We start from the raw sequence: 17,121 nt of genomic DNA, 5'->3' as shown, positions 1-17,121 counted from the left end.
GAGCTCAGTGCTAGAAGCAAACTAACATGGGACTAAAACTTGTGTCTCGTGAAACCGTAGCAGTGCCCAAACCCCGTCAGTCCCGTATACAGAGGCCAGACTTCCATTCCCTTCCTTTGTGAAGGGTGCAGACGGCAGCAAAGCCTGCGTGTGGAAGACGTGCATCACCCACTCCTGCTGCGAGCTAGCGCTGCGAAGGGCTGCGCAGCCCCTGCTCCCGGCAGCTCCCACATCGCACTCTTCGCTGCTCCCGGGATGAAGGAGCCGACCCGCCAGCAGCACGCGGGAAGCAGCCACGGAGGGCACCCATCGCAGGGCTGGGGGAGAACGCTGAGCAAGGAGACACCTCCGCTTTCTTCAGCATCACCCAGACTCACTGATTTCAAGTCTCCCACCTACTCAGCACTGGTCAAAAATCTCTAATTGAGCCTTCAAGATGCTGTGTTTAAATATAACCCACAGGACATTTCTCGTTTGAAACCAGACTGCTAGAGCTAGGGCAGCAGTTTGCAGGAGGTCCTGCGCTCTCTTCCTCAAGCCCTCCCCTGTATGCTTTGTTAAGGTGCTTCATTGTCACAGTGAGGGTTCTTCACAGAGTTCAGACTACATCTCAGCTTTCTCATGTAGTCGCTACCTGACAGCATCACGCTCTCCGCTGCTCTTTAGCCATCCCTTCGTGCAGAAGCCTGTTCAGTGTTCCCTCCTCCCCCAACACGCTGGCCAGAACCCTGTGCCCTGACCCAAGTAAACTGCAGCAGCTGAGGCAAGAGCCGCCTTCTGGGATAAATATTTGTATAAGCCAAAGAGGAGACAAGAAATGGCTGTCTGCCTTTACATTAGACAGAGTCGCTGCCCCAACATCTGTGCATGAAGTGCAAGGTGACAAAAGGTGGGAAGGCTGCCCCGGCTGATGCCACCACCCCAGCTGCAGGAGCTGATGGTTCGTAGGATGGCTTATCACACAGGAGGGACCATATGCAGACAGCCTGCACTACTACCTGTCCCACGACCAGCAGCTGGCTGCTCTGAGGCACTCATCTAAACACAGCCGTGGGAAATACCAGCCCATTTTCATTTACATCAGTCTGATGACCCTTATTTCTGTGGCTTATGCCCAGCTCTGCTCAACACCAAGCTAGGGGGTTAAGGTTTGGAGAAGTCTGTTCAAATCCCAGAGATGCATTGTATCCCTCTTCTCCCAGAGGTCAGGAGGGACACCAAAACTGGCCAGTTTCAACCCAGTCAAACGCTTCAAAACCATGCCCTCCTCGCTAAATTGCACTTGAAGTACACCAGTTCCTCTTAGCTTTGACCATCATGATGACAATACTGAAAGTTTCCACTGCTTTAAAGTTACAGCAGCAACAAATACTTACACCCCCGCGTTCCAGCCCTCCCCAGAGCAGGACTGAAACTCTGTTCTGAGACACAGATGACAGCAGGTGGTGGGTCGGTGCAACTCGGAGAGCAAAGGGGCATTGCTATTGCAGCACATCCTTCCCTTGCACAGATTGGAACAAGCCCTGATTAAAGACGTGCCAGGGAGTGGGATCTGCAGTCTGTATAGCGGGTCATGACCAAAGGGCAAGTAACAGGCTTGCGATGCGCACGCAGCTGCACCTACCTGCCCTCTTGCCAAGACAGCCCCCAGGACAACCCTGAGCCCTGCCTTCTAGGGAGAGAAGGAAGTCAACACACCCGGCTTGCCAAGACAGCCTCCAGGATGATCCTGAGCCCTGTCTCCTAGGGAAAGGCTAGAGAGAAGGAAGTCAACACAAAGCCTGGCAAGGCAGAGGCACAGCAGCTGCCCCCAGGGCAGTGGTTACACCTCAGTGCCCAAGGGCAGCCCCCTGCCGAAGTGCCAGCCCGGCTCTTCTAAGTTCCTTTGCTCCATCTGGTGGTTAGACAGTTTTTAAAGCTGTGCAGAGCAAACAGGCGCTGCTCCCTTGGCATGGCCTGCTCATCTTCTGGGGTATCCGTTGGGAGAGGTTGAAGAGAAGCTTGGGATGAGCCACCTTGGTGAGTGCAGGGAAGCACCTGGAAAGAGCGGACGGCCGCTGCACGCTCATGCAAGGAGGTCGCCCCCACATCGGATGACCAGGGTCGTTTTGAGTATAAGAACCTGGAGAATCAGTTAGGCTCGCCCATGCAAACCCCAAGGATGGCCACTTTCTACAGCAGCAGTCCTCAGGCTGGCACTCCACAGGAATGTTTTGAGAGCAAGCAAAGCAGCAGCAGTCGGGCCAGAGGCGCTGCACCTGACAGCAGCAGAGAGGGAACCATTTGGCTCCCACCTTTCACGTGGGATGACGGGAGTTGGATAACGCTTAAGCATTCAGACCCGGGCTATGGGAAAACAAGTGGGCTCCACCCAGCCAGAAGTAAACCGACTTATCGTTAGGATGATGCCAAGGGCAGAAAACCCCTGATCCATCCTCCCAGGCGCAGAGGAAAACCAAGAGCAGCCCCCAAGGCAGCACAGACAGCCCAGGAGCTTTCACCATGAACCAGGCCCTTCCTCACTCAGCAGATGTCTCTCCAAGTACCACAACAAAATAAACAAGGCAATAAGGAAGCAAGGAAGAGCAGAGCCTTATGCTACAGCATCTTGGCTTCCCCAGGCTCCCTCCCACTTGGCTCCAGGACCAGCAGGAGGAGAGGAGATTCCTGCTGCGTTGCCCCTACCCTGACACACCACCTTTGCCTGCCATGATCTGCCTGAGCCCACGGCATCACGTGCATTCCTGCTGAGTGCAGAAATCCTCAGCTTTCAGGATTATATAACCTGACGAGCTAATTAAAAATGAGGAGGTTTATTTCAGACCCGGGCAGGGTGACAAGACAAAAATATAACCCATAGCAGGCCCACGTCCCCTTTGAAGAGTCGCCAAGGCTATTTTTTACCTAGATACATCTTGAAGAATTGGAGAGTAAAAAAAATACCACAGATATATTTAGAATTTAATCAGTGGCAGGACTTCTTAGAGAGGAGATTGATGGAAATATTCCAGGAGGGTGGGAGGAAGGGGGGGAACAAACAAACAAACAAAAAACCTACCCCAAAAAAAAACCAAGCCAAAGGCAAATATAGCCCTGGCAACTACCTTACATGGTAGGGATGCTGCTCAAGGGTGTGAAAGGGGACTTTTTGTTGTTTTGATATTAAATCTTTGTCACCTTCCCACCCTCTTGAAATCCCCAAGGCCAAATAACATGTCCTGAGGGATGGGCTCTCCTCTGCCTGTGTCAAGTACCCGCAGGTACCCCAACTCCCAAGGCTGCTGAAGCCGTCAGCTTCCCCCTGCCACATGTGCCCAGCGTGGCAGGCGGTGGAGGGCAATGGCAAGCTGCGGCAAAGCCCTAGCCTGCGAGCAATCCCACCCTTACCCTGGAGGTAGCATCTAGCAGAGAGCCCCGGCACAACGGCTGGTGGTACTGCTGACTGCTTACCGCCCTGTCACTGAGAGCAGTCTGCCCTCAGTTTCCCAGACTGGAATCCTGCAGCTTTTACAAATACTTCAAAAGCTCGTTGGAGCAGTGGGGAAGCTGCACGTTGCAACCTCCTGCCTGTGTCCGATTCGTATTTTTAAGGCAGGTCTTTTACCATTTTTTTGTCAACTTTTACACCCTCTTGGCACCCTCAGTGCCCCTCTCCTCAAATGCATCACCATGTCAAGCCAGAGAGCCCAAACTGCTCAACTCTGCTGCTCTTACCAGCTCACGCTCTGACAGAGGTGAGCAGCACCCCAGAAAGCGAGGAAGAAGGAAACAGGGTTTTCCGTGCAGGGTGGGAAGGGGGACCAAAGACCCTGGTTGGCACGGCTGTGCCACCCTGGATGGAGCACAGGGCCATGGCAGGGAAAGGGAACTGTCTCCTTGGGGTGCTGTGCAGGCTGCCCTCAGTCAGCTCCCCTCGGCTGGGTCCAGGGCTGGGGAGAGACAGTTCCCTTGAAAGCTAACTGGTACGTTCAGTCTGACCAAACACGGAACTTGCAAAACGTAGCATTTGGGGGGGTGGGGGGCGCATTAGGGGAAGCCACATTCACTTAGGCACCACAGACGTGAACTGCAGTTTGCAGCCTTATTCTCAGTTTCAGCACCCCAGGGACAGAGCTAGGAAGCAGCCCAGCGCTGGAAGCAGCAGCCCAGTGGAACAGGGGAGAGCATGGCCAGGTATGGAGAAGGGCTCCCTGGCCTGACCAGATGAAAGACAGCCTCTCTCCTCCTGCCGACTCCAGGCAGCTGGATCTCCACTCTCACACAGCTCCTCCACCCCAGCATAGAGCAGTAGACTTCTTGTTCTGCATCTGCTCACAAGGAGAAGCCTTCTTATCTAGCTGTTCTGGTGCAGGCTATTGCAATGCAATTTAAAGTGGAAAAAAACCCTTTGTTGCACCCACAGGAGATTAGCAGGCAGCTAAATAGAGTCACAGTAAACTGTCCAGATAAATGACCGTACGTTGGGAATAGGAGGAATTTCCAGACCTTATTATCCTAAGGTCTCAGGCAGGTCCTTTCTCAGCTGGATAGGAAAAGGAAAGGATGGGATTGCACGAAAAGCCCTTGTGCATCAACAGCACAGACATCTTCCAGCTAACATGAAAGGTGACGCAGAGGCATGAGGATCGCCTGGACTGTAGGATGAAACTGAGAACTCATCCTGCCTCAGCATGGCAGTGGAGACTACTGCCCAAGACACTGGAAACCTGCACAGCAACCCCATGTCTGTGCATGAGAGGGACCACGTGGAGGTGCACATGGAGACTGCCTGCATTTGGCATGTGCCTTTCCCTGCCTTTGGTGCCTTTTCTCCCAGGTCAGCAAGCAGTCCCACGCCTGTGCTGGCATTTTCCTTGGGGAGATCAAGAGATACCAGCCACAGCAAGCACAGGCTGGGAACCTCCCCCACCAGCTTTGTGCACAGGAAACCTCGAGTAGATACTTGCTCAGAGACAGGCTCTTCACCTGATAATGTAATCAGGACCGCTGCAGTGAACACCAGCCCAGCTAGAAAACTCAGCTCACCCTCTCCTCCCCCAGTGCTTCTTTCCACACCAAGAAGCTGCAACAAGGAAGATAAACTTGATCACCCCTGCTGTGAGAGGCTTCCCCAGCCCTTAACCCTCGCAAAGTGGGCTGTAGGGAATGCTGCTGTGATTCACCCTGGGCATGCACATGCTCCTGCCAGCAGCCACAGCACGGGAGCCAGCAGCCACGGCTGGACTGGGTGACCTCCTCCTCAAGGCACTTCAGGAGCCTGCTCACTGCTCCTGGTGATGGGGACAGAACAGAGCTCATCTGTCTCCCAGACAGGGGTCCATGGAGGTCTCACAGCCTCTTCTGGGCAGAACGAGGGGCCAGACAGACAGAGCAGAGCAGAAGGGCTGGGGCTGCAGTATGGACAGACTGAGACCATCCCATCATTAACAATCACAAGGGCATTTCAATGAAAATGCAGCAGAGGACGATCTGTTTCTCTTGTCCACATGAAAAGGTCTGGGACTTGACACAGAAAATCTCCTCCAACGCAGAGCCAAAGGGGGCTGCAAGGTACAGCCCCCTGCTCCTCCCAAGGCCCCAGAGCCTGATACTCAGTCACACGCTCCCAGGCCACTTGACAGATGCTTTTATGCTGCTGGATCACAGCAACATCCTTTCCACATGTGACCTGCCTGGGAAACCTGTGACAACCAAAGTTCAGGAGGAGATGCTGCAGTGTTTGTCTCTTCCAGGTATGTCCCTCATCCACTGCAAGCAGGCAGGGGTCTTTGGAGAGCATTATTGATACCAGCAGCATGATGAGCTATTTGCAGAAAAAAACGCGTATACAGGAAGCACACAGTTCCTGATTTCCAGCTTGGTTTAATGCAAAGAATTTCCTTCTTCCCTTCAGACTCACGCAGGAAGCCTGCAAACAGACCAGCCCCGTAATCTGATTAGGCTCCATCCTACGCACATTTCCTGGAACATGCAATTGGACTGCAGAAGCCACTTTCCATCCCTCCCCACCACTCACATCAGAAGGTAGCAAGTGCAGCCCTGCCCAAACCACTGCTTTGGGTCAAGGCAGTGAAAAAGCCACAGAATAAACCCATTCCTACTGCAGAAAAAGGATTAATCACTGCTTAAAGAACTGCAGCCTTAGGAGTTCTCCTCCCCTCCACTCAGCCCAGAGGGTGTGGGCCCATTTTTAGCTTGGAAATAGGTGTTAGCTTTGTTCATCCCTCAGGGCAGGGATAGAAACCCAAATACCAGCATTGGGGAAGTAAGTTTTTAATGAGCCATTTGGGAATCAAAGGGCATCTACACTGCAAGGGAGGGAGGGTGAACACCACAGAGACACTATGGAGACAGGTGATGACGAGATGGCAGGTACTAAATCGGTCAGCCAGCTGGGAACAGAAGAACTCTCAGCTCCAGGTTCCTCACTTGCAGAACCCTCCCTAAGTGGGACCAGGGTGCTGGTTTGCTCATGGAGTGACGAGGGTGATCAGCACCAGGGATAAAGGAGCCCGTTGGCTAGGCCAGTCCTTTTCAAATTGAGCAACAAGACAAAGCCCCCATTACAGGATACAAACGTTCCCTCCAGCTGCCTTAGATGGCATCAGGGAGAGATCCAGCACGTGTGAAAGGCCAGTTGCTGGGAAAAGCTGCATGAGAGCAGGGTTTGCCTTGCTGAGCAGAGGGAAACACCAATGCTTGCCCTTTTGCACACCAAGAAGTGTCTCCAGTCAGGCTCTGGGAGTGACACGAGCCAGGTTTTCTGTGGCCATGCTCATGGCACTGAGCTCTGTCCCGCTTTCTGAGGAGCAGCAGCTCTGGCCACAGAGCCACAGGCACGCTTCTGCTGGGTCCCCCCACCGTGTGCCTTGGCCAGCTGAGCCATCCTTGGGGGAGAAGGCTCTCGTTGCAGGGGCAGCTCAGGCACTGTGGGCACTGGGAGCAGCTTCCCCCATGCCTGTGGGCTGGCTTGCAGTGGTCACGCAGCTCCATGCCGAGCAAGACCTGCACCTGGACACCTGGGCGAGTCCAGCTGGCTACGGCTGCTCCGCTGGACCACAAAGCTCCGATTCATTCATTCAGGTGCCTCTGAGGCTCCCGAGAAGAATCGTCTCCTAGAAACCCAATTAATTTAAAGCCTGCTGGAAGCAGCAGCGAGCAGCTCCAGTACCACCCAGCCACAAAGGAAACTCGCCCTTGATCCAGCTTTGGCAGTACCAGCTGGAAGACTGGCTTCCTCTTCGGTGCGCTCTGCCTTTCCCTGCCGCTGCAGACAGTGAGGAATTCTCCTTGGCAGCCCGCAAAAGAAATACATACAGATGCATCCGAGAAATGCGTTCCAGGGCCCAGAGCGCTTCATTTGTCTTGGGACCATAACAACAGCAGCTCACTCTGCCTTGGGGAAAACCAGAGGATACTGGAAAATCACTCAGATCCAAAACCCTCTCCCAGGCAAGGCTAGTTTTCTCTTTGAGCTAGGGCATTCACCGTTCTTATTCCCTCACTGGAAAAGGGGAGAGAACAGTGTATTTATGCATTTCATGACCTCCAGTAAGGAACTCACCCTATCTGGAAATAAACAGGAGGCTGGGTGCTTGGAATTGAAGTGTAATTTAAGTTGCTGCCAATGTTCTCATCCTCATTTACCACAGCAAAGCCTCGTGCAAAAGCACGTCTGCTCCTTGCACTGCATTTCTCATCTCTCACCTCCCCACCTGTCCAGGCAGAGTACGTACGGGCAGTCTCAGCACACATTTGCAAGAACCCTGCACAAAAGCCTTTAAGCTTTGATTTTCCTGTACTAATAGGGCCTGTGTCCAAAGACATCTTCATACAGTCTGGCCAGAGAGAGAAAACCAGGGAAAATCTGAGCCGAGATTCGCGTGCAGCCACAGCAAAGAAGGGAAGCAAAAGGCATCAGCTGCCTTGCTGGGAAGGTCTTGTGAAGCCTGCTTATCCGAGCGAGCCACCGCAAAGGAAGCCAGGGCATGAATTCAAGCTGCTGCTGTGACCTGTCTCCAGCCACCCAGGCTGACTGACCCTTTTTGTGCTGGAGCTGAACACAAGCCGGCTCCAGAGCCAGGTGATGAGGTACTGCCTGAAGAGGTGGAAATGAACAGCTCACAAAAATCTGCCAGAGGACATTTCTGAGCTTACAACTCTGGGCCGGCACTTCAGAGACGCAGCAGCCCTGGGCTTGAGCATGCTGCTGCCAGTGAGATCCGCAATCATCCTGGTTCTAGCCACCGTTACCCTGAGCTCTGCCCATGATATGTTTGTTGATGAATATCCACGATGCCAAAACACCGACCTGGTTTTGCTTCCTGAACCAGAAATTACCACCTCCCCACCACTACCCAGGTTGCCAAAGTAAGCAGCTATTGCAAATACTCAAGGTTAATATTTACATTTGGATTCAGTGCAGGAAGCATGTGTTTTCTCACTGGTAAAGGGAGCAAGAAAGCTGGGGCCACACGAAAAAGTCCGCTGGTCAGGGGACTGGCATTGTATTTCCTGTCCCTGCAGCAAATGCTCAAGGTTGGACAGCAAGCAAGGTTTCAGGATACAGCTGGATGCATTTGGTGCCTCAGATGCACAGCAGTGTGGCCTGCACAAGGACGGTAAACCATCCTGGAGAAAGCACATGCAGGACTTTGGCCAGTCCCAACTGACCAGCCACGCTGCAGCAGCCCTGCTTCCACTCGTCATTCCAAGTGATCTGAGACTTCCAAGGGAACCACCCACAACACACCATAAAATCAGCACAGATAAAGTAATTCAGCTTAGCAGTAAACTAGGTTTTTAAAAGGTTCATCAGAATGCAGGAAAAAAGTTGTCAAACAAGCGTATGCAGCTCTGGATATGAGATACCACTCAGCAACTCTTTGTCAAGCCTACTACAGCAATGGAAGCGTTTCACCAGCACGCCGCTCCCCCCAGCACTGCGATCCAGCTTGTCCACTGCCCTGAGAACTGGAGACTTGGTCCCTTCAGTGTCAGCGTTCCCCTCCCGGGCAGCCTCACCCTGCCGGTGCTGCCAGCTGCCCGCCACCCCTCCTCCGAGTCTCCAGGACAGGAGCTGTGCAAACCAGCCGGGCTCCGGGCGCTGCGCGGCAGCATCTCTCCAGCCGGCTGTGAGCACGGGCAGGGAGACCCGGGCCGAAGGGGTTTTACACACCCACGGCAGCTGGCTAATGCACACAGGCACGCTGTGGCCCTGGAGGAGACAGCACTGTCACCGCTACCATGGCCTCGGAGCCGAGACGGAAGGCTCCTCTCATACATGCACAGGCAAGGAGAGTAACTGCTATCGGAAGGGCATCACAAAAGTTGGGCTACCCACTTTCCGAACCAATAAAAGAGTAACTATGTTTTCTCATGGTTCTCACATTTTCACACTGCTACAGAGCCAAAACGCATGTTGGAAACATCCAGGCACTGCTCCCCCGGAGAAGGAGCCAGGAACGAATTTTCTTTGTGTTTCTCACCCCCACCCTAGTAGCCACGTCAAGGACATCACTAAACTTAGGGTACCTGCTTCCCGAGATGAGAAAATTGACTCATCACTTTTTTACTCATATGGAGCCCAAAGCCACATTCCGAATGTCCAGCCATGGCTCCCATGGAGCAGCAGCCAGGAAGGAATTATCTTTGTGGTTCTCACCCTGCCCTGGTAACCATGTGAGGGACATGACAAAAGTTCTGATACCAGCTTTCTGGGGTGAGAAAATTAAATGCTCACTTTTGCACTCGTACAGACTCAAATGCTCCATGGAACCATCCAGCCACAACTCCACCAGAGAAGGTGCCGGGAAGGACTTCTCTCGGTGGTTCTCAATTTGCCCTGGTAGCCATGTGAAGGACATCACAAAAGTTGGGCTACCTGCTTTCTGAACCAATAAAAGGCTCCACACCAGGACCTGCTTCACCAGCAGTAGCAGCACTTGAAGCACCAGAACCACAGTACAAAGAGCGATGAGGAGAAGAGCCTCCATAACCTATCACACACAGGCACCAATTCTGTGGCAGCAGCACTCAGTCCTGCAGAACCAGGGCAACCTTTGGAGAGACAATCAGGCTCTGGAAGCTGGCATTTACTCATTTCCTCCAGACTTTCCCTTCCTCCCAGCCATCGCATCCCAGGAAACATGGCTGTAAAGAAGAAGCCTGCCCTGCAGACCAGGGCAATGCACGAGCCAGCTGCCACCTACCAAGTGCTCCAGACACAGTGCAACTCCTTTCTAGAAAAAGAAACGAGGCATTTGGGATCTGCAAGCCGCAGATCAGCAATGGGGATGTGAGGTTTATCCACCAAGATCTCTACGTGACAGCGAAAGGCCGCTCATTGCACACCGAGTGGACGTAAGCACCAAAGCAGGGGAGGGGCAGCAGTAACCCAGACTCCCAGGCTCTCGCTGTTGCAGAAGAGCCAGGATTTCTCTGTTTGAGCTGGGGGTGGTCCGCCCCTAACCTCCAAACCCTTCCTGCAGCTGAGAGGTCACATGCCAGCAAAGCGGGGAGAGGGAAAGAAACAGTCAATTCTTTCAACAAGTGTTTTTAGGAAATGAGGCAGTAAGGCCGTGGCAGCAGCCTGGAGCTCAGTATTTGCAACAGCTTTGTGGTTTAGCCTGATGGCAACAAACTTATTTCTGCATCAGGGCTTGATTCTCCCTCATGTCACACATCTGCACAGACCCCACACTGACACATGGCCGCTGCTTTCCAGGCTGTCCCCTCGGAAGACCATAAGCAGTGTGACCAGCATCCGCCAGTCCTTGACACCTCTCCCCTTGGCACGGTCACTAGGAAAGCTTACCAAGCAAGTCAGACACCCAGACAGAGGTTTATTTTGCCTTTTGCATGCCTGCCTTGAAAAGAATACGCACGCAGGTAGCAGGTCAGGTAGGCTCCAAACCTGAGTCCCAGTCCACAATCACACTTGGATCCAAACCAGCTCCCAGGACTTGCGGCTGGTCTCAGCCCCACAGCAGCCCGCTGACGCAAGGCGAACATGCAGCCACAGAGGTGGCCCTTGAAGAGAGGAACCAGCACCTCAGCTGGGATAGAGCTACTGAGAAATTGCTTCCTCACAGATCCCCCTGCTTCGCAGCACCCTCTTTCAGCACAACAGGCCAACTGTACACTGGCTTTCAGCAGCTCCACACCACCAGCCTTTGTAAGTCTGCCCGTAACCCCATTAATGCCAAAGCGCCTTTAATTCCAAGGGCTCCCATGCGAGCCTGAACGACCTGCAAGAAAGGCTGCAGGTACAATGCCAACAGCATGCAAAGGATCTACTATTTTAGCACTTCAGTTGGGCCTTGCAGTGACCGTCCCTTGTGAGGGACCGCTTGAGCCTCTCAACACTCCGCCAGCACAGGTCCTGATCTCAACAGATCCACCTGGTCAGAACCAGGCCGTGCTTTGAGCCAGCGGGAGAACAGCATCAGCCAGGGTTCAAGCCAACAAGAAAGATGCCATACAAAACTGGCAGGCGCCCTACACATTGCTAGCCAAGAGAACAAGGCTGGGACTGAGCCAAGCGTGGGGGAAAAGGATCTGAACAGCGTTACAGAACCAGGAGCAGCAAAACCAGCACTCCAGTGCACAGGCACGGGGCAAGAGATGCAGGTAGCCATCAACCCCCAGCACGAAAGCCAGCCCACACGGCTCTGACCCCTTCACAGCAGCAGGACTGCTAGCGAGCCAGGTTTCTCAGGACTCCTGCAAGGGCTGAACTGGCAGCAGCATTACAACCATTTTTGCTGTCTCTAGCAGTCTGCTGCCCTAGGTAACTGCCCAACAGGGTGGAGCCAGCAAGGTATAGGCAGCGTAGACAAATATTGACTTCCCTGTGAGCACAGAGAGCACTACCAGAGCTGAGAATGAAATCCAGGGGCCCACAGTCCCAGCCCTCTGCTTTTACTCCATCACCCATCAGCAAGCATGTTTCGTAACTTAATGTGGCACCGCCCAGATGAGCACTGCCTCTTCCTAAATGCTCCTGTACGCTTTGAACCAGACATTCACAAAAGACGTCTCAGCACTTGTACGGGACAGACAGCCGCTGCTGGACTGCAAAAAGTGACCCAATAAACCATAAAACAACCAAGCCCCTGAATCCTGGTGTTGCAGGAATGTGTGTGAGGAGAACAGGGAGTTATTAGATGTCCAAGAGATGGTTGCGGAAACCCCACTCATGACCTGCCCGTGTTCGGTCCTGTACCAAAACCAAACAAGCACTGCCTGTCCTGTAACCGATCCCATTTCTCAGCTTGAAGTGACTGGTCAGCTGTACGGCTGCTCCCCTGCCACCACCCTCCTCCGGGTTTTTCAAAACACGCTTGCCTTCTAAGAGCAACAACCGCTTTTTTCAGGTCACCTGAAGGCTGCCTCCGTGAAAGGCCAGACAAGAATCAAGAACCTCCAAACCAAGTATTAAGAACCCCCCAGCACTGCAGCATGGGGAGCTGGGCACAGCCGGTGCCCTGAGCTGGCTGGCAAACAGGCACTGAAACGGACCATCCACCGGGACAGCTGGTGCCCACTTTTGAAGCTGTGGCAGAGAAGGAACAGGGTGACACCCGTAAGTCAGACAGGCTCCTGCCACCACCGAGAAATAGAGACTGAAGCTCTGAAACAGCTTCTTTGGGAGAAGCTGGGGGAGGCACCCACACCGCACCAGATGCACCAGAGTATCTTTTTCTCAGCTCACAGCCCACAAGGAGATTTCAAACAAGTTGTAAGGCTTGGCCCCGTTTTGACATTCCCTCTTCAGCATCTCTAGCACGGATTTCAGAGCCAGCCAACACATGATGCTTTAAGGTAGCAGGCTTCTCCCGCAGGCACGCAGCGCAATTCTGCACAGGCGGCAGGGGCGGCCCGAAGAGCCGGCGGGCCTGGGGCAGGGCTCCGGGGCAGAGGCTCCGGGGCAGGGATCTCACAGTTACCGCGCCGCGGCCCGCGCCCGCCCGCCCGCCCGCAGCCCGGCGGCCGCCCGCCCGCAGCCCGGTCCCGCCGCAGCGGGGGCAGGTCCGAGCCGGCGGCGGGGCCCGGCGCTCAGCCCTTACCTGCGGGAGGTCATGGCTCCGCCGAGCTCCGCGCAGCGGCCCCGGCCCCGGCCCCGGCCCCGGCCCCGGCCCCGGCCCCGCACCGACTGCCCGCGCCGCCGCGCCCGGCGGGGCGCCTGGGCCACGGGCCGGCGGGGAAACCCCTCCCTGTGACGCGAGGGAATCCCCGCCCTCCGCCCCGCCCCCGGGCCCCGGGCCCCGCCCCCTGCCCCGGCCTCGTCCCCGCTCCGGGGCCAGCGCCCCCCGCCCGGCCGCGGCGGCACCGGGGAAGAGGGAGCCCCGGGCCGCCGGGTCGGTGACACAAGGCGGGCGGGCACTGCGCCGGGCCCCGGCCAGGCACCGCGCCGCCTGCGCTCCCCCCGGAGCAGCCCCCGCGCTGGGCCAGCGCCCCGCCGCCCCCCGGCTGGCGAGGATGCTCTCCGTGCCTGGCGCATCCCCGCTCCCACGGGCCCCCAGTCCCGACAGCGCGTGCGATGTCACGCCGGCAGCAACTTCGGGCGGCGCTCGGTACCCAAACGCTGTGGAAGGGCTAGAATTTGGTGGCGAGCTCCCGAAGAGCTGGGAGCCGTGCCGCCCAGGGAAGGAAGCCAGCGGCCGGACAAGGCATGGCTCTGGCGAGGCTCGGCCACGTTTGCTGTTACCCCTGAACACCCCCGGCTCAGGGGCCGTCTGGAGTCAGGAGGGCACAACGTTCCCGGAGCGGGTTCCCTGCTCTCATCCCAACACCCATGGCGAGACAGGGATGGCGGCACCCAAATCCTCCACTGGGGTGGGATGGGGTCAGGAGCGCTATAGGCACACTATATGCTCGATACAAATAGAGCACATTTTGCCATCTGAAGTGTAAATTCAGAGGCCTTTAACAAACTCCTGTCAAATACATGTTGCTTTGCATAAAAGACAGAAATTAACCCCCCAAAAATGCCCTGAATCTGGCACCTTTCATGAATGCTGGGTGAGAAAACAAAGCCAGCTGTCCAAGAGAGAGAAAAAGCCGCGATACAGCTAGTGAGCCCCCCCGCAGTCTACCCATAGTGGCAAAAATAGCAGGTTTATAACTATAATAAGACTCAGCGAATTCCATGTCTATTCGGGGAATACCCAGAGAGCTGGCAGACGGAGCCAGCTCATTTCTCAGCAAGGAGGACTGGCGGGTTGCATAGCTTTCCTGCATGCCATCGGATTGCTCACGGGGCAACAAGGACCACAGAGGCCAAATAGCAACCCTGATAACAACGACCCCTGTCCTCTCCTTCCTCATTTCCCCTGCCGTCGAGGCTCCCAGTTACTGGGACCTTCTGTCATAGCACTGAGACTTCATTGTGAGACACCAAACTGTGACTTCTGTGTGTCCCATCTCATACAGCCGGGGGAACAAGACCCTTTCTCAGGGCAACCAATGCACATGGTCAGAAGGGACTGCTGTTCAGCTTCTTGGTTAAAAACAGATCAAAAGGAAACCCCTGGAACAGATCTCCCCGCTTCTGGTTCCTAGACTATGCAACCGGGACGCAGATAACTGGTGAAAATGGCCCTATCCTGCAAGATCATGGCCCTCCTGTCTTCAGTGCCTTGGAATGCTTTGATCTCATGGAAATACCCAGCAGAGAAATCCAGGCTCTGGCCTAGGAGCTCTCTGCAGCTGGAACATCGCATTTTGTTGGTGTTGGGCTGGTGCCAGTCCCTCAGGGGACCCGTTGCAACAGAAACACACCATGACCATGGCGGAGGTGCTAGATGTCTGTGTGACCCCATTTGCTCCCTAACCTGCTCAGTCTCAGCTGGTGGCTGGGCGGGAGAGCCTTTAGTGCTGGCTGGGGGTTACCCTGCTGCACTTCCCCCAACAAGGACAGATCTTTCTGGCTGCCAGGTGGTTGCTGGAGGCACCTGCTCCGTGGTGTGCCAGGGCTGGGGCAGCAGCCAGGCTCCTGTGTGCCCACTATAGCTGGGCCGGAGAGCAGGAGAAGGTGGGTTTCAGCACCCTGCTCAGGAGCTCTGGAGTCTGATATTCCTGCCCCAGCCCTGAGGCATTTCCTGGTGCAGGCAGAGGAGAGCATATTTTTAGCTCTAATCTATATGTTCTGGGAATATCTACAGGGGTGGGAGAGCGGCTGGCAATGTCACGTGCTAATAGCCAGGACAATACTAGCAGCATGGCTAAGAGCGAAAAAAAGTGAGAACACTCCTGGGGAGACATAATGTTTGTCTTGCAATTATAGAGCGTGTGCCTGGGCTGGAGAATTCCCAGGGGACAGGGCAGAAGGCCCTCTGTGACAACAGGGCTGATGTGCCACCAAAATGTGGGGACTGCTGGAGAGGGGAAGCAGTCACACGGGACAGGAGATCGAAGAGAAAGCTCATGAGGAGCCTGTGTCCAGGCTCCTCTCTGGGTTAAGACACCAGACTGCGGGGAGTGTCTCTGATGTCAGGTTCTGGGAACAGCGCTCCCAGGTGCCTTTAATGTCTGCAGTGGGGGCAGCTATAAAGATCCCATTTCAGTCATCAGTCATCCAGAGGAGCGCCCAGTACTACTCAAAATCACTTATTTTCTCCTGAACCGTTCATTGACGTAGGCACCAATTCACACGCTTGCTCTTTCATCTGCAGGCTGGAAAGGGATAGCTGGGTACCAGGATGCAGCCACATCACATAGCTTTCCAACACCTGGTGCTGCAAATGCAGAAGCGACTTGGATTCCAGCCTGACAGAAGGGGGTTCCTCGGGTGTACTTTGACCAGATGTTGCAAACTAGAGTTAGTCCCATTCCCCCAGGTCCCCGTGGGGCCGGACCCTCATGTTACATCCACCTGGGAGGCTGCAGCTCAGGCAGCCTAGCACCACTGGTTTTGCTTCCGTCCAGTCCCCCCATCAGCTGCCCCACCACCCTGCTGAAGCCTCAGCTCAGTGGTTCAAGAATGGAGAAAGCTGCTCTCAGCCCCAGACTGAAGCTCCTTGGCACAGAGAGGCTCACAACTGGCAGTCAGGGTGAGCTGCTCTCAGAGGCTGGGGGTGCCAAAGCGAGCTGAGGATGGGCAAGACTGTCCAACCCCAACTGCTCTCTCCTCCTGGAGGATATTGCCTGCTTGCCTTTGCTCCCAGCAAGTGCAGTTGGGCTTGATGCATGCACGGTGCGTTCCTGAGAGTACTGCGCAGGCTGCTCTCCGAGCACGGGCTGCCAGGAAGCGTGGCCAGGCCATTCCCCTGAGTCCTGTCTGCTGCATGCCCAAGTGTGCCCCCGGCGTGGCTCCTGTCCTTCTTCCTCTTTCCTCTCACAATGGGTTTTTCTAGCCTGTAGTAAAACCACCCCATCCAGCTGCCAGAGCTCAGCATTTCCTTCTGCCCAAGACGATAGCTTTTTCTCCTACTGCTTTGCAGCGAGCTGGCAAAATGCCTGTGAAAGAGGTACTGACTTCACAAGTCTGTGCCTGTTGTGGCATAATAAGGTCATTGTCAAGAAGATGCTGCACCAGGAGGCTGATCTTGAGCAAAGCATGGCCCCAGTTGTGAGCTCTGCAACCCCCGTGGCTGTTCAAACACTGGCCTCATTGTTTCCCATTGTGAGTCTTCAGCATCTCATTGTCCACTGAAACGCCAGTTCCTACTGAGCTGATGCAGACACCAGTAAGTGTGCATCGTTGCTGGATATGAAGATGCCTCCATTTGCTAAATTAGCCATCTCCCAGGCAGCAGGAAACCCACAGACTTTTTTTTACTTCATGCCACTTGGATGAACATGAGCTCCTGAGTAAACAGAATTCTCCATCTCCTACCTCCTTTTCTTGCAGAAAGATGAAGCTGCAGAGATCTCGGGTTCTGGCCAGGTGGAAAGGCACCACTAAGAAGACCTGTTCAGGAACTTAGATGCTGGTACACCTGAAACCACATCCTGCTTGCATGCTTGCAACTGACTTTCCATAGCTCCTGGCTTTGAGGGTAAAACCCATGGAAACCGTTGCCATCAGTGAGAAGCGGGCCACAGAAGCATCACTTCAGTCTTGTTGACACATGTTGCAGCATAATCAAACTATTAGACTGCAACAAGGCTTTACCT

General features: G+C 54.7%; 1 protein-coding gene across 3 annotated transcripts in view; it reads right to left on the bottom strand.

Annotated features, from left to right (window-relative positions):
• The window catches only part of LOC308060852 (tyrosine-protein phosphatase non-receptor type 11-like), a 58,092-nt gene extending 44,853 nt beyond the window's left edge, over nucleotides 1-13,239 (bottom strand). Inside the window, exons 1-2 of one of the 3 annotated variants that reach the window (XM_080380053.1) lie at nucleotides 13,151-13,239; nucleotides 13,071-13,120 (exon numbers count right to left, since the gene is read on the bottom strand). In XM_080380053.1, coding sequence (XP_080236179.1) covers nucleotides 13,071-13,084 — 14 coding nt within the window. In that variant the 5' untranslated portion in view covers nucleotides 13,085-13,120; nucleotides 13,151-13,239. Of the gene's footprint in view, nucleotides 1-13,070; nucleotides 13,127-13,150 lie in introns of those variants that run through there. The other 2 variants (XM_080380052.1, XM_080380055.1) reach the window with 2 other exon arrangements.
• Between the last annotated feature and the right edge of the window lie 3,882 nt (nucleotides 13,240-17,121).

This window comes from Falco punctatus (assembly GCF_963210335.1).
Source record: "Falco punctatus genome assembly, chromosome: 3".
NCBI lineage: Eukaryota > Metazoa > Chordata > Aves > Falconiformes > Falconidae > Falco > Falco punctatus.
This window is presented reverse-complemented; position numbering and strand designations above follow the sequence as displayed.